Source organism: Oratosquilla oratoria, chromosome 9 (genome assembly GCF_046742065.1).
Source record: "Oratosquilla oratoria isolate Oo_2021 chromosome 9, ASM4674206v1, whole genome shotgun sequence".
NCBI lineage: Eukaryota > Metazoa > Arthropoda > Malacostraca > Stomatopoda > Squillidae > Oratosquilla > Oratosquilla oratoria.
In genome coordinates this window covers 13,001,917-13,028,213 of record NC_134785.1, presented here as the reverse complement: position 1 = coordinate 13,028,213, position 26,297 = coordinate 13,001,917, and the positions used below count along the sequence as shown (strand labels likewise).

Below are 26,297 nucleotides of genomic sequence, written 5' to 3'. Positions count from 1 at the left end.
TGGGTGTGTCTATGTATTTGTGTAATATGCCTACTGGTAACCACACATCTGCTGTTACGTTATAAATGACCCTCGCGTTCACGGCCAGCGACCAGTTTGCAGGAGACCCCAACCCGAACACCTACTATACAGGTAAGACAAGGCTACGGGTGAACGCGGCGATTATTTCAAGGGCCAAAGTTTAAGCTACTGTGCCACGAACTTCGCTAAAATAGAAAAAGCTCCCAAGGTGTGATCACAATCATAAACCCTCTAAATGTAATGTGGAGAAAATTTTGTGAACTGTATAGATAGATACTGCAGAGATCAAAGCACAAATATCATGTGTCCAGTATATACATATATATATATATATATATATATATATATATATATATATATATATATATATATATATATATGCATGCATTGTTAAAATCGACAGCATTAAGGAGGTTGTTAATCTTCTTATGGATATTCTCCAGCTTTCTAACCAATACTCTGCCATTTGGAGGGTGGGCATAGACCAAGTTGCCAAAATGATTCATTTTATTTAACGTTTCGTCTGACAAAGACATCTTCAGGAAATTCTGTAACACAGATAATAAAGACATACAGAAATAAAGAAAAATAACATGTTAATCTAAACAAATTCACAGATATGGAAATATGTGAATTTGTTTAGATTAACATGTTATTTTTCTTTATTTCTGTGTGTCTTTATTATCTGTGTTACAGAATTTCCTGAAGATGTCTCTTTGTCAGACGAAACGTTGAATAAAATGAATCATTTTGGCAACTTGGTCTATGCCCACCCTCCAAATGGCAGAGTATTGGTTAGAAAAATGGAGAATACCCATAAGAAGATTAACAACCTCCTTAATGCTGTCGATTTTAACAATGCATGCATACAAGAGAATCTGCTCCCCAGATATTCAAATATATATATATATATATATATGTATATATATATATATATATATATATATATATATATATGTATATATATATATATATATATTGAAGTGCGTAAGACAGAATGAGTGGAAGGTTGGTGACGTAAACACCAGGAACCGTTGGAGTTTTAGTGCTAACGTATCGTCCTGAAAGGACTTCCTCAGAGGAAGTCCTTTCAGGACGAAACGTTAGCACTAAAACTCCAACGGTTCCTGGTGTTCACCTCACCACCCATCCACTCATATATATATATATATATATATATATATATATATATATATATATATATATATATATGTGTGTGTATGTATATATATAAACCTGAAATCATTCCACTTATCCTGACAGAAAAATCGCGCTTTTTCTCCATAGCATGCTGTCATTAAACAGCTCGACTGGGTCCCGCCGCCAACGACGATAGTAGACGTATAAATAACCGCTGGCTAAATAATGTTCTATGTCTACATATATGTATGTGTATGCATGTGTATGTGTACGTATGTGCATATACAAACGTAATTGGGCTTGTTGATTACTGGGACACTTGGTGAGGTACACTCTCATTTTTTATTGTTTCTTGAAATAAAGGTGATTTTACTCCGTCTGAATAATATCGCTCGCCAGGAAAGTCCTGCAAGGGTTAATGCTTCTTTCTAACCATGTCGAGTATTTGTGGATCTCTTTTTCCTAAGGCAAGTAAAGTTGGCTGATGACAGTAAGTTGCTCTGGAGGCACCCATGTCCCCTCGACCCTCCACGCTGAAACTTCCCTATCCGCTACCCTCCCCTCCTCACCCCATCAAACAACGCTTAACCTCCCCTCTCCCCTCCTGAAGTCCCATTTTAAGTTACTCTTTCATACTCGTGGCGGCACATACATACACTGTAGCAACGCCGCCTCTACTCCCACGCAAGGTCAGATATTGGGTCGACTAAAGTGGGGCTGGGAGCGTTTGCGTGTCAAGAGCTACTAGCAAGCGTAGAATAGGCAGTCCAATCAATGTTCATTCTTGTGGCATATTGGTCGAAAACTACCCTTGTTCGGAAATCTTCGAAGGACACAAAGAGGTCAGGCTTTGACATTCGTGGAATTGTCTCTGACCGTACATGGAAATAATTTTTTGTCTTTTATTTTAAGAAGTTGATGTCTATGTTCTAAGCGGTGTGATTGTTGAACAGGAGCTGACCCGCACGTGCCGATCCCGGTGAAGAAGACGTTCAAGGTTACCGACAAGAAGATGAGGATGACTAAGACGACAATGGTGTCCGTGGTTCTTGTGTGCAGCCTGCTGGCAGCCTTCTTCGTGCAGGAAGCCAGTGGATGTAAGGATGGATCGTCTTTGCTCTCCCTTTCATTTATTCCCCAGTAGAGAGTACACATCCATCAGATAAGCTCATTCTGCTGTAATTTTATAGATTCATTTACTTCTTCATTTTCTTCTGCTGTTTCTGTAATGCGGGTTAATTTGTACATTTGAGCGTCGAGTGCATGCCGCTTACCCTAGTTTCCATCGCGGCGCAGATTTTTTTTTTTCTCCCCACTATGTTAGGTTCAATTATAATCTTCATGGCTGGTGACGCAAGTAAAGAATTTAGAGCTTACCTATATTTTTATCTAATTGTTCATACAGTTTTTCAAATTGTTTTAACTGTGTTCTAACCTCTGTAATTACTTGTACATTCCATGGTTCATCTAATCTATTTTCATTTATTAATTCACTCATGTATTTCTGTCCTAATGTGGCTACTAACTTAGTACCCAGGTAAAAAAAGATGTCAAAACTTACTCTTTGTCCACCTCTTCGTACTTATTACTTTTTTTTTTTTTAATTATAAATGGCACTGCTTTCACAGGCAAGCGGTCGTGTGGACACGGGTGGCCCTTCCGGCCCTATAAACGGTGTCGCTCCTTATTAGACTGCGGGCCAAGGTCAACATGCTGCTTTGACTTTCGTGGTAGGGAGTGTGTGTGTATACGCTTCCCTTTCCTCCGAAGTTAGATACCGAGGTTTCTTGGAGATGAGAAGCCCCTGGGTGTCCGCAGGAGTTTTCGCTGAGGCGGTGAGGCAAGAATTTTAGTAGGCTTGGCATAATTAAGGATATTATGCATGTATGGTTAATGGTATAGATATATATCAAGATACACACTTTATATTGGCCGCATAACCACACATTTACATCTACACGCGTTACATTTCAAATATTTCAAATTTCATCAACCATACACTGAAATACTATAACCCATGAGAAAACCCATTTCTGCTCTGCATATTGGTGGTGGCCTTCATCGAAAGTTTTCTTCAGAGTACTTACAGGAGTAAGTATGCATTTATTTATGTATTTTGTTTGTTGCATACATTATTATAGTTTTTTTTTTATTGTTATTATTCTATTATTATTATGATTTTTTTTTCGCATCCGACCTAGATATGGACCAAAAGGTCTCCTGTCGGCATGCTTCGCCTTTGTAATCCTTTGTAATCCTTTGTAACCAATGTAATCTTTATATCGATTTTACACTGTAATGATTGAATAAATGCCTTCCGATATCTTGTTCTTCTTTAGATGAAACCCATACGGAGTGAAGGCAAAAGTCTTGGTCACAGGAGATGATTTGCTTTGTAACAAAGAATATATCTGTATCAAGAGATAGTACAAACGTGAAGGTCAGCACGGGCTAAGAAATTAGTCGCGCAGACGTGCAAAAGTGCATGCGCGCACGCAAATGCACGCGTACATGCAGAATGTGGATATATGAAACTGTAGAACAAAGTAAGATTACAGAACAACTAGAAAGGAAAATGCACTAGCTTGAAGAAGAAGTAACTTTGAAAAAGGTACAGTTAGCTAGTCAAGCGGAAATGAATTTTCTGTTTAGTAGATTACGACCCATACAGACAGACGTGGGCCAATAAACTGAGTTTTTTTCCCTATGGAATGCAACTGAAATACAACTAGTTTAATGTGCGCACGTGCGCGCAACAAACAAAACACACAACACACAAGCCAGACTTCTTGTGAACCCGGGGGAGGCGAGTCAAAGCAGTGCATAAGGTCCTCGACTGGGGAAACGGGTCCATGGGTGCGGACCAGCTGTTCTGCACAGATCTCCCAAGGTTGGGTGAGGCAGGGGGGTCTTTTCATAGCGATGCGTTCCGCTTCGCTTGGCTATAGTGCACTGCAGTGCTGGCTGGGGGCTCAGCTGGGTTGGGTGTCTCACGAAATCGAAAACAAGAAAATCTCGAGGGAAACCTGTTTCAACGTAAACAGGGTTGCATGACGCCAGCAGAATGCGCCCTCTTCTAGGAATGGCGTGCGCCTTTTCCTCATAAAAAAATATGAATAGTGGCTGAGGAGAAAAATAAAATGATGTTCTCTGATTATGTGGTCTTCCAAAAGCGGTGAAAGCACTTGAAAAAGGGTTCCTGTAGAAGTATCTATATTAAGGCGACCAAAAACTACCGCTGCCTAAATGGACAGTGAGTACCCCCTGAGATAGGAAAGGTCAACAATAAATGCATACCTTAGGAGTACACTCACTGCTCTGATTAAACACTAGTTCAGCACGAACTAGAGCAAACCTCATAAGTCCTCATTAACAATGGTTTCCCTAACTACCCAGTAGAGCGAAAAACAAAAACGAGGGTACCATGAACATACTCTCCACATCAACGCTTCAAAAAAGAAAGACTCCTATCAATCTTTTCTACAGAAACCAGGTAATATCGTCTTACAAAACCGGCGCGAGTGATAAAGTGCTAAAACCATATCAGAGGGTAAATATATAACTTTTATAATATTCTTCCAATGCAATGAATCTTCCAACTTAATAATAAAGGACAGCTTCCCTTTGCCTGGGTCTCTCTAGAGGAAAAACATCATTTACAAAGATATTTAGCAAGACGAGGACTGTGGACTCAACCTTCTTACGTAGAGATGATGACCACTAGCCTCTCAAGACGCCACCTTTGGGACCTTCAAGCAGGATCTATTTGGAACCATTATTCTCACGAACGCGGAATTCCACAACGAGAGAATATAAAGGCACCGCGCCACTGGGTCAGGAATGTGATGCCGGGCCCTACGAGAGGGACTTTCGGGGACCCCGATGATGCCCGCCGTCTCCCCCCTACGAGAAGCTCTCTATAATAATGACTTATCACCCTCAAGTAAACATCAAGAGTAGTGGCCTTCTAATTCTCCCCTCCAATAGAAATGGAAGGTTTAAGAAAGAAATGGGCAATAACTGGTTTACCAACAGAGTGGATAACAGATGGAATAGACTTGGTAACTATGGAAGTGAGGAATGAAACGATTGGTTGTTTTAAGAAAAGATTAGATAACTTTATGAATAGGGATTAAAGATAGTGAGAGACAAAGAACTGCATAGTGTATGCCTTATGGTCTCTTGCAGTATCCTCTATTCTTATGTTCTTATGAAATACCCACCTATTAATGCACCACCCAGAACGCTATATATTGTCAGACTACATACATAGCCTCTTCATATCAAGTAAGCTGCCCCAGTGGCACAGGTATGTAAATATATGTACCAGCGAAGTTGAACCAAGGGCATGGTTCATTAAATTCTACGCTACAAAGCCCTCTGCAAGGGGCACCGTCCTAGCCTCCCGATAGGGGGGAGTGTGTCACGTTAAACCATATCATCATATCATCATATATATATATATATATATATATATATATATATATATATACGTATATATATATACGTATATATATATATATATATACATATATATATATATATATATATATATATATATATATAATCTTTTAACAAACATTTGTGTTCAGTTGAAAATGTGTCTACAATTTACGAAACGTCGCGTCAGTAAATCTCTGTTTGACGACTTCATTTACACCCATGTTTATGGCACATTCGGAGAACTTTTATATTCTTTAAGAGAGACTAGAAGCACATTATCAAAAAGATTGGGGATAACCAGAAAAAATGTATGTTCATGTACTTACACTTATACATGTATAATATATATATTTATATATAATTTATCATATACTTATGCATATTAATAGACACACACACACACACACACACACACACACACACACACACACACACACACACACACACACACACACACACACACACACACACACACACACACACACACACAAGTCTAGTGAATGAGCTCAGACTTAGCGCTTTGTAATCGAGTGACCGGTAAGGTGTAAAACCCAGTTACGGAAAAGTATAGTATAGCACGAAATGGAGGAAAAGAAAAAAAGAAGACAAAAGAATTGATGAACCAACGAAGACAGGACTAGATATGAATAGAGTGGAATCGCCACTGTATGTGATACCGAAGAGAACGTGTCTAAGCGACACTCCGAAGACTACTCAAAGATGGACTTTTTTCCCGTTTTTCAAAGGGAAAAGGGAACAATAGGAAAAGTTATACATGCAGAAAGAGAGACTAGGTTTAGTAGTGTTCTAAGGAATCTAGACATCAATGACTTGATGGAGGAATTATTCATATAAAAATAGATTATAGAGCCTTGCACAAAGAAATGACAATCTTACGTAAAACTAATGACGAAATATCAGAGTTGAGTGATCTAAAAAGTCAACCAAGTGTGATTAAAAAGAAAACGAAAGGAAGGAAAACGAGGATAGAAACAAAGACGAAGAACTGAAGATAGAGATCAAAGAGCAAATACAAGCAGGGACCAAAAAAAGTGCGAGAATAATCCAAATAGTGTGATCACCTTAAAATGAAATCAGTGGAAATAGGAACGTGAAAACCAAAAAAGCTTCTTTCAAAGAAATAGTACAACAACAGGTAGAGGAGAATGTAAAAGAAACAGTAATTAAGGTAATCAAAGAAAAGGAAAACTTGGTGAGAGACACAGTGGATAAAAAGAAATACATTGTGGTTTATGGTATCAAAGAAGAACATAATGTATACAAATACCAAAGAGAAAAAGAGAAAGAAATTACAAAGGAAATACTGAAAGCGGTTCAGGACGAGGGTCAAGAGTTGGATATGGAAATTGACGAGGTGCATAAAATAGGCACATACTCTATAGAAAAACATTATAGGCCAATGAAAATCAAGCTAAGGACTCAAATGATAGCTGAAGAGATACTATCGAAAGCGACAAAACTAGTTAACAGTGAAAATTACAAATATGTGTGGATAAAAAAGGAAATAAGCGATGAGGAAATAAAGGAAGATAAGGCACTAAGAAATGAAACTTAAAAAAGAAAGAAAAAAAAAGAGAGAGTGAGAAGAACGGAGACTGAAAAAAATAAATAAATAAAGAGTGCTGGATCTGAGGCTGAGAAAATGGTATATCAGAAAAAAGGGAAAAAAGAAAAAAAAAGAGAAGAGAAAAGAAATTAAAAGTGGCATACACAAACATGCACTGTATGACTTCTGGAATAAATGAACTAAACAAGTATTTGTTAATAGAGAAACCAGACATAATGGGAATTGTGGAGACAAAATTGAAAGGTCCTATATCATCAAGTATGGTGGGATAAGGTCTATACAACCATTGGGCGAAAAATAGAACTAATAAACAGGGGGGAGTCATGTTATTGGTTAGAAAGGGATTAAATGTGACAAAGATAAGAGTAGGAAAAGATAATGTGGAAATGATTATGATTAAAGTTGTAAATAGTAATATGAAAAGGAGAAATGTTATAGTAGTATATGTACCCCCCAAAAAACAGGCTTGGTTTGATAGTGATCATTCCAAATTACTGGAAGACATAAAGAATGCATTATCTGAATTACTGATCAATGGAGGAAACATAGTAATTATGGGTGACTTTAACGCAAAGGAAGTAAATAGGGAAGAAATGACAGTAAAAGGTGGAGAGAAACTCTGGGGCAACATTCTACTGGATATGGCCATTGATTATACATTGAAAAAATGGGTCAACAAAATGATATGAGAAGAAACAAAACGGACTTTGTAAAAAAATAAAATAAAACGCTAATTGTTCAAATTGTTCAAATGAAGAAACAACGATGGAAGAGAAATGGAACATACTTAAAGAAAAATACAAGGAGAGAACAGATTAATATGTACCAAAGAAGAAACAAAACAAAGTTTACATAAAGTGTTGGTATAAATTTTTTAGTGATGCTAAAGATAGAGGAGACAAAGCTTGGAAAAGATGGAAAAAAAGGCAAACATACATCAAACTGAGGAACTAACTGGCAGGTTCGTCCTACTCTGCCCTGCGACCACGACGCTATCATCACCACTCTAGGGGTCGCGCTCCCGCCCCCACCACTCCCAACAATTTGATGGGACCTGCGGAGGGCAGACTAGAATAAGTTCCAAGCCGTCCTGGATAACTGGTAGAAAGCATACGACCTGCCGGAGGACCTGGACCAGTGAGAAGCAGAATTCATTGCAGAGATCGAGATAGCTGCAGAAGCCGCCATCCTTAGACGACATCCGGTGCAACGATGGCATCGGAACTGGTGGTCCTACAACGAGGAGGTCCGGGAGCAGAATCATCTCGCAGAATCATCCCGCAAACGACCCACCCCCACTAACCTACAACTGTTGAAGGAAGTAGTGGCACACGCTCGTCGAGTCTCAAGTCGGGTACGGGAGGCCAAGTGGTTGGAGTGATGTGACAGCTTCTCCCAGCACTCCAGTTTGGCAGATTTGTGGGCCGATCTGAGAAGGGCTGGGAAGCGCGCCCCTCTCCCTGCCTCCCACCCAGAGCCACAACAGGAGGTGGAGGGACTGGCGGATATGTTCGCAACACGGTGCGCCAACACTCAGCTTCCAGGCACAGGTGCAGAACCTCCAGCAACAGCTCCTAGCAATGGTCTGTTACTATTCCTGGCACTAATGCCCTAGAAAGGATTTGGCGGTAGGGAACTCCTCTGACTATAGACTATAGATCTGCCGTTATCTGGACTTCTGCGTGCGGCCAAAGGGGCCTGACATCCCTCAAATTCCTAGGCGGAGGAAGATCGTTTGGCTGCCTCCGTCTAAGCAAAGACGATGAGGGGACGTTGCCTGGTGATGTGGTGCTCACGCTTGTCTGTCGTCCATTTTTCGAAGTCTGTTCCTTACGTGGTTGGTGTGTACAATCAAAGCCAGTCGTGTTGGATGTAACCATGGATTTTCATTTGTTTTTAATGCCTTTTTTATGAGGCCGCAGACGCGGAAAACTTGCAAAGCTCTCGGAAGGGAGAACCCCGACCTCATACTAAGAACTGCATCTTCTCCTCCTCACCCCTCCCTCTCTCTCTCTCTTTGGTACAGAGCAGGGAGCGGAAGAAAGGGGTGGCGGAGGTTGAAGATTGTGGCAAGTCTTCTTAATCATTGTCTTTGCCTTGTTTGTTTTTTTCAGCTTGGTCTCTTCCCCTCACAAACATAAACTGACAGTAGTGAGAAGAGTTGCACATGCGTGTGCAATCGGTGTTCAGCAGATGTTATGAACACTGCTGCGAAACAACGTTTATGTGTATGTGTGTATGTCTTTGTGTTTGTATAATCTGCCTACTGGTAACCGCACATAGGCTGTTACGTTATAAGTGGCCCTCGCGTTCACAGCCGGCGACCAGTTGGCAGGAGACCCCAACCCGAACACCTACTGCACAGGTAAGACTGGACTACGGGTGCACGCGGCGATTATTTCAAGGGCCATAGTTTAACCCACTGCGCCACGAACTTCACTAAGATAGTAAAAGCTCCCAAGGTGTAATCACAATCATAAACCCTTTGAATGTAATGTGGAGAAAATTTTATGAACTGTATATATGAAATATATATATATATATATATGTATATATATATGTGTATATATATACATGTATATGTATATACATATATATATACATATATATATATGTATATATATATATGTATATATATACATATGATATATAATATATACATATATATATATATATATATATACATATATATATGTATATATATATTATATACATATAAATATATATATATATATATATATACCTAAAATCTTTTCAATCCTCTTGAAAGAACACTCGCTCTCCTTCTCCATAGCTGACTACCGTCAAACATCTCGACTGGGTCCTGCCGCTATCAACTGTGCATAAACGCAGTCTAAATAATGATCTTGTCCACATATATGTGTGTATTTATGTGCATGCGTGTGTATGTTTATGCATGTGTATGTATGTGTATGTATGTGTACATACAAACTTAAGTAGGATCATTAATTACTGGGACAATTGGAGAGGTGTATTCTAATTTTCTCGTCATTTGAGTTAGGAATGAAGTAAAGGTGATTTTCCACCGTCTGAATGATATCACCAGGCGGCAAAGTATTGCAAATGTTAATGCTTATTTCTATTCCTGTCTCGAGGCTGTGATTTTTTTCCTTGAGTAAATAAAGTTGCCTGGTGACAAAGAATGTGGACACAACGAAACGCTGAAACTCACACACCCTTCCCTCCTCACCCCATCAAACTGCGCTTAACCTCCCCTCTCCCCTTCCCCCTCCTGAAGTCCCGTTTTAATTACTCTATTTTACTCGTGGCGGCACATGCATACACTGTAGCAACGGCGCCCTTCTCCTACGCAAGGTCAGATATCGGGTCGACTAAAGTGGGGCTGGGAGCATTTGCGTGTCAAGCGCGAGGAGAGAATGGGCAGTCCAATCGATGTTCATTCTTGTGGCATATCGGCCGAAAACTACTCCTGTTCCGAAATCTTGGAAGGACACGAAGAGCTTAGGCTTTGCCATTCGTGGAATTGTCACTGACCGTACATGGATTTTTTTTTTTTAGTCTTTTATTTCAAGAAATTGATGTCTATGTTCTAAGCGGCGTGATTGTTGAACAGGAGCTTACCCGCACGCGCCGATCCCGGTGAAGAGGACGTTCAAGGTTACCGACAAGACGATGAGGATGACGAAGACGATAGCGGTGTCCGTGGTTCTTGTGTGCAGCCTGCTGGCTGCTTTCTGCGTGCAGGCCTAAGTCAGTGAATCATGTAAGGATGGGTCGTCTTTGTTCTCCCTTTCAGTTATCCCCTAGTATAAAGTACACATTGGTCTGTTAAGCTCACTCTGCTGTAATTCTATCAATTTATTTATTTGTTCATATCATTCTATTTTCATTGCAATGCGGGTTAATCTATACACTTGAGCGCCATTTATTTTCCTACGTTAGGTTCAGTTATAATCTTGATGGCCGGTGACGCAAATAAGGGATTTGGAGCTTACCTATGTCTTCACTTGATTGTTCATATAATTTCTCAACTTGTTTTAACTGTATTTTAACTTCTTTAATTATTTATATTTTATGGTTTATCTAATCTATCTTAATTTATTTATTCACTTATATATTTCTATACTAATGGGACTACTAACGTGTGCATATAATACCCAGAACTGTCAGTTTTGCTCTTTGCCCCCTTTTTTGTACTTAATCATTTTTCGTAACTGTAAATGGGACTGCTCTCACAGGTAGGGCATTTTGTAGAAATGACGTCCTCGACCCGCTTACCCCGTGCGGGAACCCCTCAGACTGCCCACCATCCTCAAGATGCTGCTATCACCCCACTAAGGGGTGTGTCTGTGTTCCCGGGACAGATTCTTTAATTTCCGAAGTTAGATGGAGAGGTTGCTTCGAGAGGAGAAGACCCAGGGGCCTCCGCAGGAAATTTTGCAGGGTTGACAAAATTAAAGATGGTATACACGTATGGTTAATGGTATAGAGATATACACGTATGGTTAATGGTATAGAGATATACACGTATGGTTAATGGTATAGAGATATATCAAGATACTTCAAATTAGCCGCATAGGCACATATTTACATTATCTACACGAATTATGTTTTGACTTTCATCAACCATACACACGAGGAAACCCATTTCTACTTTACACATTGGATGTGGCCTTCACTAACAATGTTCCTCAGTTTAATCTTTACATCGATTTCACACTGTAATGATTGAATAAATGCTTTCCGATATCTTGTTCTTCTTTAGATAAAACCCATAGGGAGTGAAAACAAAAGTCTTGGCCACAGAAGATGGTTTGCTTTGTTACGAAGAATATAGCTACTTTAGAGAAAACTATGAACAAATCTATACTAAGTGATCCTACAAACGTGATGGTCAGGGTAGAACAAAGTAAGATTACGAAACAACTAGAAGTGAATATACACTAGCCTAAAGTTTCTGTGTTAAAGCGACCAAGAACGGCCACTGCCTAAATGGAGAGTGAGTACCCACTGAGATATAAAAAGTCGACAATGAATGCATACTTCAGGAGGACACTCACTGGTCTGACTAAACACTAGCTCAGCACGAACTATAGCGAAACTCATAAGTCCTCATTAAGAATGGTTTCCCTAATTACCCAGTAGAAAGAACATTAAAAAACGATGGTAGCATGAACATAATCACCACGTCGATGCTTCATAAAAGAAAGACCCTTATCAACCTTTTCTACAGGAACCATATAACGTCGGCTTTCAAAGCCGACGAGTGTTTTGAAGACTCTCATCAACTGCAGTGTTAAAACCAACTCCTATTTTAGATATATAAACTTTATTATATTCTTGCAATGCAATAAATCTTCCAACTTAATAGTAAAGGACAACTCCCTCACTTTCCCTGGGTCTCTCTATAGGAAAAACATAATTTACAAATATTTAGCAAGGCGAGGACTGTGATGACTACTTGCCTCTCAAGACGCCACCTTTGGCACCTTCAAGCAGGATCTATTAGGAACCATTATCCTCACGAACACGGAATCCCACAACGAAAGAATATAAAGACACCGCTCCACTGGGTCAGGACGGTGATGCCCGGGACTACGAGAGGTACTTTCGGGGGCCCCGGTGATGGCCGCCGTCTCCCTGCAGAAGAAGCTCTTCATATTAAAGACTTATCACCCGCATATAAACATCCAGAGTGGTGACCTTCTAATTCTTCCCTCTAATAGAGCTGCAAAGTAACGAATGAAATAGACTTGGCAACTATGTAGTGAACACTGAAACAATTGGTTGTTTTAAGGGAAGATTAGATAACTTTATGGATAGGGATTAAAGGTGGTAAGGGACAAAGAACTGCCTAGTGTATGCCTTATGGGCTCCTGCAGTATCCTTCATTCTAATGTTCTTATGAAATATCCACCCATTAATGCACCACACAGAAGGCTATATATTGTCAGGCTACATACATAACCTCTTCATATCAAGTAAGCTGCCCCAGTGGCACAGGTATGTATATATATATATATATATATATATATATATATATATATATATATATATATATATATATATATATATATATATATATATATATATATATATCTTGTAACAAACATTTGTGTTCAGCTGAAAATGTGACTACAAGTTACGAAACATCGTGTCAGTAAATCTCTGTTCGACGATTTCATTTATACCCATGCCTACGCCACATTCGGAGAACTTTTATATTACTTAAGAGAGACAAGAAGAATCTTATTAGAAAAATTGGGGATAACCAGAAAAAAATGCATGTTCATGTGCGTATACTTATACATATACAGACACTCCTCAACTTACGTTTTAGTTACGTTCCGAACGGCCGAACGTAACGTGAAAATGAACGTAAGTTGTTACTGTACGTTCATACTGTACTATACATCCATAAATTCTATTACCGTATCTTATAAAACACTCCTAAATAATTAATTATAAACATAACATTGTAAAATAATAACATTAATTTCAAATATATTAAATTCAAGCAACATAAAGTGAGATGGTGGAGGAGAAGGAGGAGGGGAGGAGGAGGAGGAATAGGCAAGGCACGTACAGTCTGTCGTTTGTGCCATGTAAACAATGGACGCAGAGTCATGCGTAAGTATCGTTTGAACGTCTCGTACTACGGAGAGCGCGCTAAACTAAAAAGATCACTCATTTTTTTTTTCAGTTCAAACGTAAAATCGAAAAAAACGTAAAACAAATGAACGTAAGTAGAGGAGCGTCTGTATAATGTATATGTGTATATATATATATTTTATCATATAATTATATATGTTCACACACACACACACACACACACACACACACACACACACACACACACACACACACACACACACACACACACACACACACACACACACACACACACACACACACACACACACACACACACACACACACACACAAGTCTAGAGAATGAGCTCAGACTTTGCGCTTTATCGCTTGGTTCAAGGAAACGCCTTGTTGTTGTTTTCGGAATGAGAGGGCTATGTAATCGAGTGACCGGTAAGTTGTAAAATCCAGTTTTGGAAAAGTATAGTATAGCACGAAATGGAGGAAAGAAAAGAAGACAAAAGAATTAATGAACCAACGAAGACAGGATTGGATATGAGTAGAGTGGAATCGCCACTGTGTGATTCCAAAGAGAACGTGTCTAAGCGACACTCTGAAGACTTCTCAAAGGTGGGAAAACAAAATTTTTGGGGGGTTTTCAAAAAGAAAAGGAAGCAATAGGAAAAGTTCTGGATACAGAAAGAGAAACTAGGTTTAGCAGTGTACCAAGGAATCGAGACATCAACGACTTGATGGAGGAATTAATAGATCTAAAAATAGATTGTAGAGCCTTGCACAAAGAAATACCAAATTTACGTAAAACTAACAACGAAATAATCAGATATATATGTGATCTAAATGGGGAATTAAGTATGATTAAAAGAGAAAACGAAAGGAAAACGAGGATAGAAACAAAAACGAAGAACTGCAGAAAGAGGTCAAAGATCAAATACAAGCAGTGACCGAAAAAGTGAGGGAATCAATTAAAGAAACGGATCTCCTTGAAATAAAAAAAAATCACTGGAAACAGGAACGTGAAAATTAAAACACTGTTTCAAAGAAATAGTACAACAACAGGTAGAGGAGAAAGCAAAAGAAACAGTAATTAAGGTAATCAAAGAAAAGGAAAACTGGGTGAGAGACACAGTGGATAAAAAGAAAAGCATTGTGGTTTATGGTATCAAAGAAAAACATAATGTATACAAATATCAGAGAGAGAGAGAAAAAAAGAGAGAGAAAGAAATTGCGAAGGAAATACTGAAAGTGGTTCAGGACAAGGGTCAAGAGTTGGATAAGGAAATCGACGAGGTGCATAAAATGGGCACATACTCTAGAGAAAACACTATAGGCCCATGAAAATCAAACTAAGGACTCAAATGATAATTTGCTTGTATTACAATTTGTTTGTAACGGTCTTAGCAATGGCCTGTTAGCCCTTTTCCTGGCACTAATAACCTAGAGGCGATTTGGAAGTTGATCATTGGTGGTAGGGAACTGTTCTGACAAGTGGCTGTCTTTCCTGTAGATCTCGAAAATTTGAGTTAAAGAAGAAGAAGAAGAAAAAAAAGAAAAAAAAAGAAAAGAAAAGGCATTTGTACCCCACCTCCGCCAGCCGCCTTCAGATCTGGCGACACCTGGACTTCTGCGCGCGGCCAAAGGGGCCTGACATCTCCCACCTTCTTTGGCGGAGGAAGATCGTTTGGGTGCCTCCATCTGAGCAAAGACGATGAGAGGATGTTGCCTAGCAATGTGGCTCCCACGCTTAAGTCAGTCGTCCATCTTTCCAAGTCTGTTCCTTATGGGCTTGGTGTGTGTACAATCAAAGTCAGTCGTTGTGTTGCGTGTAACCATGGATTTTCCTTTGTTTATTTACATTTTTTATGAGCCAGTGGACGCGGAAAACTTGCAAAGCTCTCGGAGGGGAGAACCCCGACCTCATACTAAGAACTGCATCCTCCCTTTCTCACCCCTCCCTCCCTCCCTCTTTCTTTGGTACAGAGCAGGGAGCGGAAGAAAGGGGTGGCGGAGGTTGAAGATTGTGGCATGTCTTCTTAATCATTGTGTTTGCCTTGTTTTTTTTCAGCTTAGTCTCCTCCCCTCCCCAACATAAACTTACAGTAGTGAGAAGATTTGCACATTCGTGTGGAATCGGTGTCCCGCACTGCTGCGAAACGGCGTGTGTGTGGGTGTTGGTGTGTGTTTGTGTAATGTGCCTACTGGTAACCGCACATGTGCTGTTACGTTATAAGTGGCCCTCGCATTCACAGCTGATGACAACAAATAAGCCCCAAATCGCTCGCAATTCGCCCGGTGGCAATAGCCCTCTTTTATACACTACTATCTTTTCATTTTCCTACAGACATTCTTCCCCTCCCACAAAACCCGATCCCGCGCAAGCGAGGTGGACTTTCCTTGGAATCCAGAATCCAGAACAGTTTGCAGGAGACCCCAACCCGAACACGTTCTATACAGGTGAGACAGGACTATAGATGCACCCGGTGATTATTTCAGGGGCCACAGTTTAAGCCACTGTGCCATGAACTTCAACCTAAAACCATTCCATTTATCCTGAAAGAACAATTGCGCTTTTTCTCCATAGTAGGCTGTCGTTAGACAGCTCGACGGTGTCCCGTCGCCAACGACGATAGTAGACCTATGAATAACCACAGGCTAAATAATGTTCTATGTCTACATATATGTATGTGTATGTAGGTGTAAACATGTGTATGTGTATGTATGTGCATATATGTACGTAATTGGGCTTATTGATTGCTGGGACACTTGGTGAGGTGTACTCTCATTTTCTCGTTTCTTGAAGTAAAGGTGATTTTCCTCCGTCTGAATGATATCGCTCGACAGCAAAGTACTGCAAGGGTTAATACATTTTTCTAACCCTGTCGAGTCTTTGTGGATTTTTTTTCCCTAAGGTGAATTAAGTTGGCTGGTGACAGAGAGCGTGGATGTAACGAATTGAGTAAGTTGCTCTGACGATTACTACGCGACGGAGGTACCCATCTCCCCCCATCCCCTCTACGCTGAAGCTCCCCTCCTCCCTTCCCTCCCTTCCTCACCCCATGAAACGACACTGAACATCCCCTCTCATTTCCTCCCCTCCCGGGGGTCGACTAAAGTGAGGCTGGTAGCGTTTGCATGCCAAGCGCTACGAGCGAGCGTAGAATAGGCAGTCCAATCGATGTTCATTCTTGTAGTATATCGGTCGAAAACTACCCTCGTTGCGAAATCTTCTAAGGATACAAAGAGGACAGGTTTTGCCTTATATGTAATTGTCACTGATTGTACATGTAAATAATATCTTTACCTTTTATTTTCCTTTTATGTATTTATTTATCTATTACTATTTTTATTAAAAGTTGATGTCTTTGTACCAAGCAGTGTAACTGTTGGACAGGAAGGAGCTGACCAGCACGTGCCGATCCCGGTGAAGAAGACGTTCAAGGTTACCGACAAGACGATGAGGATGACGAAGAAGACAATGGTGTCCGTGGCTCTTGTGTGCAGCCTGCTGGCGACCTTCTCCGCGCCGGTCCAAGGCAGTCGGGCAATACCATGTAAGGATGTATTGTCTTTGTTCCCGCTTTTAATTATTTCCCAGTAGAAAGTACACATTGGCCTGTTAAGCTCATTCTGTTGTAACTTTATCTATTTACTTAATCATTCTATCCTATTTTCATTGCAATGCGGGTTAATTTATACACTTGAGCACCATTTACTTTCCGATGTTAGGTTCAGTTATAATCTTGATGGCCGGTGACGCAAATAAGGGATTTGGAGCTTACCTATGCCTTCACTTTATTGCTCATATCATAACTCAACTTGTTTTAACTGTACTTAAACTTCTGTAATTGTATGTATATCTTATGGCTTATCTAATGTATTTGAATTTATTCATTTACTTATGTATTTCTATACTAATGAGACTACTACCGTGTACCTATATTGAAAAAAATGATTGTCAAATTTGCTCTTTGCCCTCCTCTTCGTACATCATTTTTTGTCATAACTATAAATGGTACTGCTCTCACAGGCGTGGGAGGGTGCGCACCGACAAAGCCCTACGTGATTGATAACACTTGTCACAAGATCCCGTGTCCGACTTTCTACCCGTGCAGCACCTCCTCAGAATGCAGGCCGAACTCAAAGTGCTGCTTTTACGGCCCTGCGGGGGGATGTGTCTGTGCTCCCGGGGACAAAGCCCCTTTCCTCCGGGGTTAGATGGAGAGGTTGCTTCGAGATGAGAAGACCCAGGGGCCTCAGAAGGAGATGGTATATAAGTTATTATGGTTAATGGTATAGAGCCATATCAAGATACTTCATATTGGCCGCATGGACATATATTTACATTATCTACACGATTTATATCTTGACTTTCATCAAGCATACACACGAGGAAACCCATTTCTACTCTGCACATTGGTGATGGCTTTCGTTAACAGTTTTCCTCAGTGTAATCTATACATCGATTTCACACTGTAATGGAGTAAATGCTTTCCGATATCTTGTCCCTCTTTAGATAAAACCCATTGGGAATTAAGGCAAAAGTCTTGGCCACAGGAGGCAATTAGCTTTGTTACGAAGAATATAGCTACTTTAGAGAAAATGATGAACATATCTGTATCAAATTATTGCACCAACGAGGTCAGGACTAGCTATGAAATCAAACGCGTAGACATGGAAGAGTGCATGCGCATGTACAATCAAAATGTGGATAAATGAAAGGAGAGAACAAAGTAAGATTACGAAACAACTAAAAATGAATCCACACTAACCTGAATTATCTGTGTTAAAGCGACCAAGAACGGCCGCTGCCTACATGGACAGTGAGTGCCTACTGAGATATAAAAAGTCGACAATGAATGCATACCTCAGGAGGACACTCACTGGTCTGACTAAACACTAGTTCTGCACGAACTAGAGCGAACCTCATAAGTCCTCATTAACAATGGTTTCCCTAATTAACCAATAGAAAGAGTATTAAAAGCGATGGTACCATGAACATAATCTCCACGTCAATGCTTCATAAAAGAAAGACCTTTATCAGCCTTTTCTACAGGAACCATATGACGTCGGCTTACAAAACCGACGAGAGTGATGAAGAATATCATCAGCTGCAGTGTTAAACATAACCCCTATTTTGAATATATAAACTTTATCATATTCTTCCAATGCAATAAATCTTCCAACTTGATAATAAAGGACAACTCCCTCACTTTCCCTGAGCCTGTCTAGAGAAGAAACATAATTGACGTAGATATGTAGCAAGGCGAGGACTGTGGGACTGAACCCTCTTACGTAGAGATGATGACCATTAGCCTAGATGCCACCTTTGGGACCTTCAAGCAGGATCTATATGGAACCAATATCCTCACGAACACGGAATCCCACAACGAGAGAATATAAAGGCACCGCACCACTGGGTCAGGATAGTGATGACCGGGCACTGTGAGAGGTACTTTCGGGGGTCCCGGTGATGCCCGCCTTCTCTCTCTATGAGAAGGTCCTTATATTAAAGAGTACAATCGAGGTGTTGGGTGTTACCAAGCTTTCTTCATTTGTTTATTTACCTTTTTTTACGAGCCAGTGGACGCGGAAAACTTTCAAAGCTCTCGGGATGGGGAACCCCGACCTGATACTCAGAATTGGATCCTCCCTTCCTCACCCTTCCCTCCCTCTTTGGGTGAAAGAGAGGGGTGGCGGAGGTTGAAGATTGTCGCCTGTCTTCTTTATCAGTGTCATTGCTGCTAAGCCTTGGATTTTCTTTCCAGTGTGTGTGTGTGTGTGTGTGTGTGTGTGTGTGTGTGTGTGTGTGTGTGTGTGTGTGTTTGGGTTTGGGTGGGTGGGTGGGTTGGTGTGTCTGTGTGTTTGTGTAATATGCCTACTGGTAACCGCACATGTACTGTTACGTTATAAGCGGCCCTCACGTTCACAGCCGGTGAACAGTTTACAGGAGAGCCCCAACCCGAACACCTACTATAAAGGTAAGACAGGGCTACGGGTGCACTCGGCAATTATTTCAAGGGCCACAGTTTAAACTACTGTGCCACGAACTTCGCTATAATAGCAAAAGCTCCCACGGTGTGATCATAATCAGAAACTCTCTAAATTTAATATAGGGAAAATTTTGTGAACCGTATAGATAGATAATGCAGAGATCAAAACACAAGTAATATCATGTGTATATCAACCTAAAATCCTTCCACTTATTCTGAAAGAACAATCGCTCTCCTTCTCAATAGCAGGCTGTTGTTATACAGCTCGACTGGGTTCCGCGCTCAACCGCGATATTTAGACCTATGAATAATAGCAGGCTAAATAATGTTCTATGTCTGCATATATGGGTGTGTATGCATGTGTATTTGTATGTATGTGCATGTATGTGCATGTATGTGCATATACAAACGTAATCGGGCTTGTTGATTACTGGGACACTTGGTGAGGTATACTCTCATTTTCTTGTTTCTTTATTAAATGGTGATTTTCCTCCGTTTGAATGATATCGCTCGGCAGCAAAGTACTTCTTTCTAACCCTGTCGAGTCTTTATGGATTTCTTTTTCCTAAGGCAAATGAAGTTGGCTGATGACAGAGAGTGGATGTAACGAATTGAGTAAGTTGCTCCGAGGATACGCGATAGAGGTACCCATCACCCCCCGGCCCTCCTCGCTGAAACTCCCCTCTCCCCCACCCTCCCTTCCTCACCCCATCAAACAACGCTTAACCTCCCCTCTCTCCTCTCCCCTCCTGAAGTCCCATTTTAGATTACCCTTTCCTACTCGAGGCGGTACATACACTGTAGCAGCGCCGTCTCTACTCCCACGCAAGGTCAGGTACGAGTATTGGGTCGACTGAAGTGGGGCTGGGAGCCTTTGCGTGTCAAGCGTTACGAGAGAGCGTAGAATGGCAATCCAATCGATGTTCATTCTTGTGGCATTTCGGCCGAAAACTACTCCTGTTCCGAAATCTTGTAAGGACACAAAGGGGCCAGGCTTTGCCTTTCGTGGAATTGTCACTGACCGTATATGTAAATAATATTTTTTACTTTTATTTCAAGAAGTTGATTTCTTTGTTGTAAGCGGTGTGACTGTTGAACAGGAGCTGACCCGTACGTGCCGATCCCGGTGAAGAAGACGTTCAAGGTCACCGACAAGACGATGAGGATGATGAAGACGACAATGGTGTCCGTGGCTCTTGTGTGCAGCCTGCTGGCGGTCTTCTCCGTGCAGGTCCAAGGCAGTCGAGCCGCACTGTGTAAGGGTTGATCGACTTTGTTCTCCCTTTTAGTTATTCTCTAGTAGAAAGTACACATCGGTTTGTTTGTTATAACTTTATTTGATAATTTTATTCTAGTTTCATTGCAATGCGGGTTAATTGATACACTTGAGCTCCATTTATTTTTCTATGTTCGGTTTAGTTATAATCTTGATGGCCAGTGGCGCAAATAAGGGATTTGAAGCTTACCTATGTCTTCACTTGATTGTTCATATATTTTCTCAACTTGTTTTAACTGTATTTCAACTCCGGTATTTTTTTATGTTTTATGGTTTATCTAGTGTATTCTAATTTACAAATTCACTTATGTATTTCTATACTAATGGGACTACTAATGTGTGCATATAGTACCAAGATTGAAAAAAGAACTGTCAATTTTGCTCTTTGCCCGCCTCTTCGTATTTAATCTTTTTCGTAACTGTAAATGGCACTGTTCTCACAGGCGGCAGCGGGGAATTTTGTAGAAATAACGTCCTCGGCCCGGTTTCCCGGTGCAAGGACTCCTCAGGCTGCCCACCATCCTCAAGATGCTGCTTTTACCTCACTAAGGGGTGTGTCTGCTATCCCGGGGACAGACTCTTTAATTTCCGAAGTTAGATGGAGTAGTTGCTTCGAGATGAGAAGACCCAGGGGCCTCCGCAGGAAATTTTGCAGGGTTGGCAAAATTAAAGATGGTATACACGTATGGTGAATGGTATAGAGATATATCAAGACATCTAAAATTAGCCGCATTGTCACATATTTACATTATCTACACGAATTATGTTTTGACTTTCAAACATACACACGATGAAACCCATTTCTACTTTGCATGTTGGTGGTGGCCTTCATTAACAGTTTTCATCAGTGTAATCTTTACATCGATTTCACACTGTAATGATTGAATAAATGCTTTCCGATATCTTGTTTTTCTTTAGATAAAACCCATAGGGAGTGAAAACAAAAGACTTGGCCACAGAAGATGGTTTGCTTTGTTACGAAGAATATAGCTACTTTAGAGATAATGATGAACATATCTGTATCAAGTTATTGCTCAAATGTTAAGGTAAGTACTAGCTATGAAATCAAACGCGTAGACATGCAAGAGTGCATGCGCATGTACAATCAAAGTATGGAGAAATGGAAGGGGAGAACAAAGTAAGATTACGAAACAACTAGAAACGAATATACACTAACCTGAAGTATCTGTGTTAAAGCGAACAAGAACGGCCGCTGCCTAAATGGAGAGTGAGTACCCACTGAGATATAAAAAGTCGACAATGAATGCATTCCTCAGGAGGACACTCACTAGTCTGACCTGACTAAACACTAGTTCTGCACGAACTAGAGCGAACCTCATAAGTCCTCATTAAGAATGGTTTCCCTCACTACCCAGTAGAAAGAGTATTAAAAAACGATGGTACCATGAACATAATCCCCACGTCGATGCTTCATAAAAGAAAGACCCTTATCAACCTTTTCTACAGGAACCATATAACGTCGGCTTTCAAAACCGACGAGAGTGATGAAGAATATCATCATCTGCAGTGTTAAACACAACTCATGTTTTAAGTCCACAAACTTGATTATATTCTTGCAATGCAATAAATCTTCCAACTTAATAATAAAGGACAACTCCCTCACTTTTCCTGAGGCTGTCTAGAGAAGAAACATAATTGACATAGATATTTAGCAAGGCGAGGACTGTGGGACTGAACCTTCTTATTAAGAGATGATGCCCATTAGCCTCTCAAGACGCCACCTTTGGGTCCTTCAAGTAGGATCTATATGGAACCATTATTCTCACGAACAGGGAATCCCACAACGAGAGAATATAAAGGCACCCCGCCACTGGGTCAGGACAGTGATGACCGGGCCTGTGCTAGGTACTTTCGGGGGTCCCGGTGATGCCTGCCGTCTGCTTCTATGAGAAGCTCTTTATATTAAAGACTTATCACCCTCATATAAATATCCAGAGTAATGAACTTCTAATTCTCCCCTCCAATAGCACTGGAAGGTTTAAGAAAGAAATAGGCAATAACTAGTTTACCAACAGAGTGGTTTACGAATGGAATAGACTTGTTAACTATGTAGTGAGCACGATCTTCCTCTTCTCGACGGTCGCATTTCTTTGTTTTGTCACCTCCTTTGTGCATCACAAAGAAAACAAGATCAAGACTTATTTACTGTAAATCTTGATGATGGGTGTCTGATGACAAGTGAATTCTTAATGTGCATCCCAACTGTGCTTGTCTTCCACCAGCTTGAACGGCGGTTTGCAAATTTCAAGAAAGAAACAGGTTGGTAGCGATGCAGTTCGATTCAGAGAGTGAAAATTGTCTACGCGAAAACGAGAGGAAGAAATAAGACACGCGACATACATATCGACCGAAGTCTTTACTTCACTGACCTCCATAACTTGGTTAAGCAGGATCGCCTCAGAAGTGAAGGCATTTCCTGCTCAGGACACGGCACTCTCATCTCCCCTCCCTTGAATGTGGAGTCTAAGACGGTGGGATGCAATCCCACTGCCTACCGCCCCGAGGGAGGCAGAAGTACCGCTCTCCGGAGCATCCTTCGTGAGTGCGCCCGGGGCAGAGGTCACACGGCTGGCAAGGCTTCGGCAGGCAAAACTTGTGGAAGAACTCCAGTATAGAGTCTCTGCACGGATCAAAGTGCAACTGATCCTCATTTGAGGAAGAGAGAAAAGGAGAGAGAGAGAACAGCATGCGACGCACTAGGAAATTGTTGTGGGTGGAAATGCAGACTCTACAGGAGGTAACAAAATGTACGTAAGGTGACCATTTCGGATCCATACAGTTTGCTTGTATTACAATTGTATTAATGCGCTCGTGCCCGAGTGCGCTCGCGCGTGTACACACACACACACACACACACACACACACACACACACACACACACACACAAACAGACTCAGGTTATGACTCGGTTGTACTTGTCTAAAAATTTTGTCTTTTCCCGGATGTAAACTAGTCACTATCATGTAGAAACTTCATTACCTCATGTACAAGAGTTTGTGGTATAACCAAGTGATTTACTGGGCTCCTAGAAATATCTTTCCCACTTACAACTGTTTTTCTATACAAAAGACCATTAGTCAAATGGAATTCTTCTATCTTGTACCCTAATGGTAATTTTTGGAGGATTACCTCTTGGGTTCATCAAATATTGCGCTACTGTTTCCCAAGTCTTGTGTTTTCTTTGCACCATTATTATAATTTCCTCATCTAAGGTTACTAGCTTATCTATACTACAGACATAATTGATGAACCCTGTCGTTGGTTGGCCAATAGCCTCTTTGAGGAAATCACGTGGTGAAGTCCCAGCCCGACCTGATACTCAGAATTGGATATTCCCTTCTTCCCCCCTCCCTCCCTCTTTGGGTGGAAGAGAGGGGTGGCGGAGGTTGAAGATTGTCGCCTGTCTTCTTTATCAGTGTCATTGCTACTAAGCCTTGGATTTTTTTCCAGTTCACTCCCTCCCCCTCCCCGCCATAAACTGACAGTAATGAGGAGAATTGCACAATGGTGAGCAATCAGTGTTCAGCAGATGCTATGAACACTGCTGCGCAACGAAGTGTGTGTGCGTATGTGGGTGGGTGTGTCTATGTATTGTGTAATATGCCTACTGGTAACCACACATGTGCTGTTACGTTATAAATGACCCTCGCGTTCACAGCCAGCGACCAGTTTGCAGGAGACCCCAACCCGAACACCTACTATACAGGTAAGACAGGGCTACGGATGCACGCGGCGATTATTTCAAGGGCCAAAGTTTAAGCTACTGTGCCACGAACTTCGCTAAAATAGAAAAAGCTCCCAAGGTGTGAACACAATCATAAACCCTCTAAATGTAATGTGGAGAAAATTTTGTGAACTGTATAGATAGATACTGCATAGATCAAAGCACAAATATCATGTGTCCAGTATATACATACATACATACATACATACATATATATATATATATACAGTACATATATAAATATATATATATATATATATATATATATATATATATATATATATTGAAGTGCGTAAGACAGAATGAGTGGAAGGGTGGTGAGGTAAACACCAGGGAAACGTTAGCACTAAAACTCCAACGGTTCCTGGTGTTTACCTCACCACCCATCCATTCGTATATATACAGACCTAAAATAATTCCACTTAACCTGACAGGAAAATCGCGCTTTTTCTCCATAGCAGGCTGTCATTAAACAGCTCGACTGGGTCCCGCCGCCAACGACGATAGTAGACCTATAAATAACCGATGGCTAAATTATGATCTTTGTCTACATATATGCATATTATGTATGTGTATGTGTATGTATGTGCATATACAAACGTAAGTGGGCTTGTTGATTACTGGGACACTTGGTGAGGTATACTCTCATTTTTTATTGTTTCTTGAAATAAAGGTGATTTTACTCCGTCTGAATAATATCGCTCGGCTGCAAAGTACTGCAAGGGTTAATGCTTCTTTCTAACCCTGTCGAGTCTTTGTGGATCTCTTTTTCCTAAGGCAAAAGAAGTTGGCTGGTGACAGAGTAAGTTGCTCTGGAGGTACGTACCCATCTCCCCCCCCCCGACCCTCCACGCTCAAACTTCCCTTTCCACCACCCTCCCCTCCTCACCCCATCAAACAACGCTTAACCTCCCCTCTCCCCTCTCCCCTCCTGAAGTCCCATTTTAAGTTACTCTTTCATACTCGTGGCGGCACATACATACACTGTAGCAACGCCGCCTCTACTCCCACGCAAGGTCAGATATTGGGTCGACTAAAGTGGGGCTGGGAGCGTTTGCGTGTCAAGAGCTACTAGCAAGCGTAGAATAGGCAGTCCAATCAATGTTCATTCTTGTGGCATATTGGTCGAAAACTACCCTTGTTCGGAAATCTTCGAAGGACACAAAGAGGTCAGGCTTTGACATTCGTGGAATTGTCTCTGACCGTACATGGAAATAATTTTTTGTCTTTTATTTTAAGAAGTTGATGTCTATGTTCTAAGCGGTGTGATTGTTGAACAGGAGCTGACCCGCACGTGCCGATCCCGGTGAAGAAGACGTTCAAGGTTACCGACAAGAAGATGAGGATGACTAAGACGACAATGGTGTCCGTGGTTCTTGTGTGCAGCCTGCTGGCGGCCTTCTTCGTGCAGGAAGCCAGTGGATGTAAGGATGGATCGTCTTTGCTCTCCCTTTCATTTATTCCCCAGTAGAGAGTACACATCCATCAGATAAGCTCATTCTG

General features: G+C 40.9%; 2 protein-coding genes and 1 long non-coding RNA gene across 9 annotated transcripts in view; all 3 read left to right on the top strand.

Moving 5' to 3' along the window:
* Positions 1-21,895, top strand: LOC143028226 (uncharacterized). Of its 3 annotated transcripts, none has more exons than XM_076190027.1 (3): positions 1-132; positions 2,115-2,258; positions 2,790-3,484. In XM_076190027.1, exons 1-3 carry the CDS (start codon positions 66-68, stop codon positions 2,933-2,935), a joined length of 357 nt encoding a protein of 118 aa, XP_076046142.1. In that variant the 5' UTR covers positions 1-65; the 3' UTR covers positions 2,936-3,484. The 3 variants fall into 3 exon arrangements, with proteins under 3 accessions (XP_076046142.1, XP_076046141.1, XP_076046143.1); XM_076190026.1 differs by lacking the exons at positions 2,115-2,258; positions 2,790-3,484 and adding exons at positions 20,874-21,029; positions 21,493-21,895 and having other exon boundaries at positions 2-132; XM_076190028.1 differs by lacking the exons at positions 1-132; positions 2,115-2,258; positions 2,790-3,484 and adding exons at positions 20,346-20,388; positions 20,874-21,029; positions 21,493-21,894.
* LOC143028234 (uncharacterized) lies at positions 9,462-11,923 on the top strand. The gene is made up of 4 exons (XR_012966706.1): positions 9,462-9,557; positions 10,788-10,937; positions 11,413-11,637; positions 11,694-11,923. It is a non-coding gene; the product is annotated as an uncharacterized LOC143028234 (long non-coding RNA).
* Positions 21,896-24,490: 2,595 nt separating the features above from the next.
* Positions 24,491-26,297, top strand: part of LOC143028227 (uncharacterized) — a 195,236-nt gene continuing 193,429 nt past the window's right edge. The window contains exons 1-2 of one of the 5 annotated variants that reach the window (XM_076190033.1): positions 24,491-24,776; positions 26,075-26,218. In XM_076190033.1, coding sequence (XP_076046148.1) covers positions 24,710-24,776; positions 26,075-26,218 — 211 coding nt within the window. In that variant the 5' untranslated portion in view covers positions 24,491-24,709. The remainder of the gene's footprint in view (positions 24,777-26,074; positions 26,219-26,297) is intronic. The other 4 variants (XM_076190032.1, XM_076190031.1, XM_076190030.1 and 1 more) reach the window with 4 other exon arrangements.

Excerpts from the sequence above, each read along its gene's own strand:
- LOC143028226 (XM_076190026.1), top strand. The coding sequence starts at position 66 with ATGACCCTCGCGTTCACGGCCAGCGACCAGTTTGCAGGAGACCCCAAC. Across the intron at positions 133-20,873 it reads CCCGAACACCTACTATACAG|GAGCTGACCCGTACGTGCCG; the intron begins GTAAGACAAGGC and ends ACTGTTGAACAG. Across the intron at positions 21,030-21,492 it reads AGGCAGTCGAGCCGCACTGT|GCGGCAGCGGGGAATTTTGT; the intron begins GTAAGGGTTGAT and ends CTGTTCTCACAG.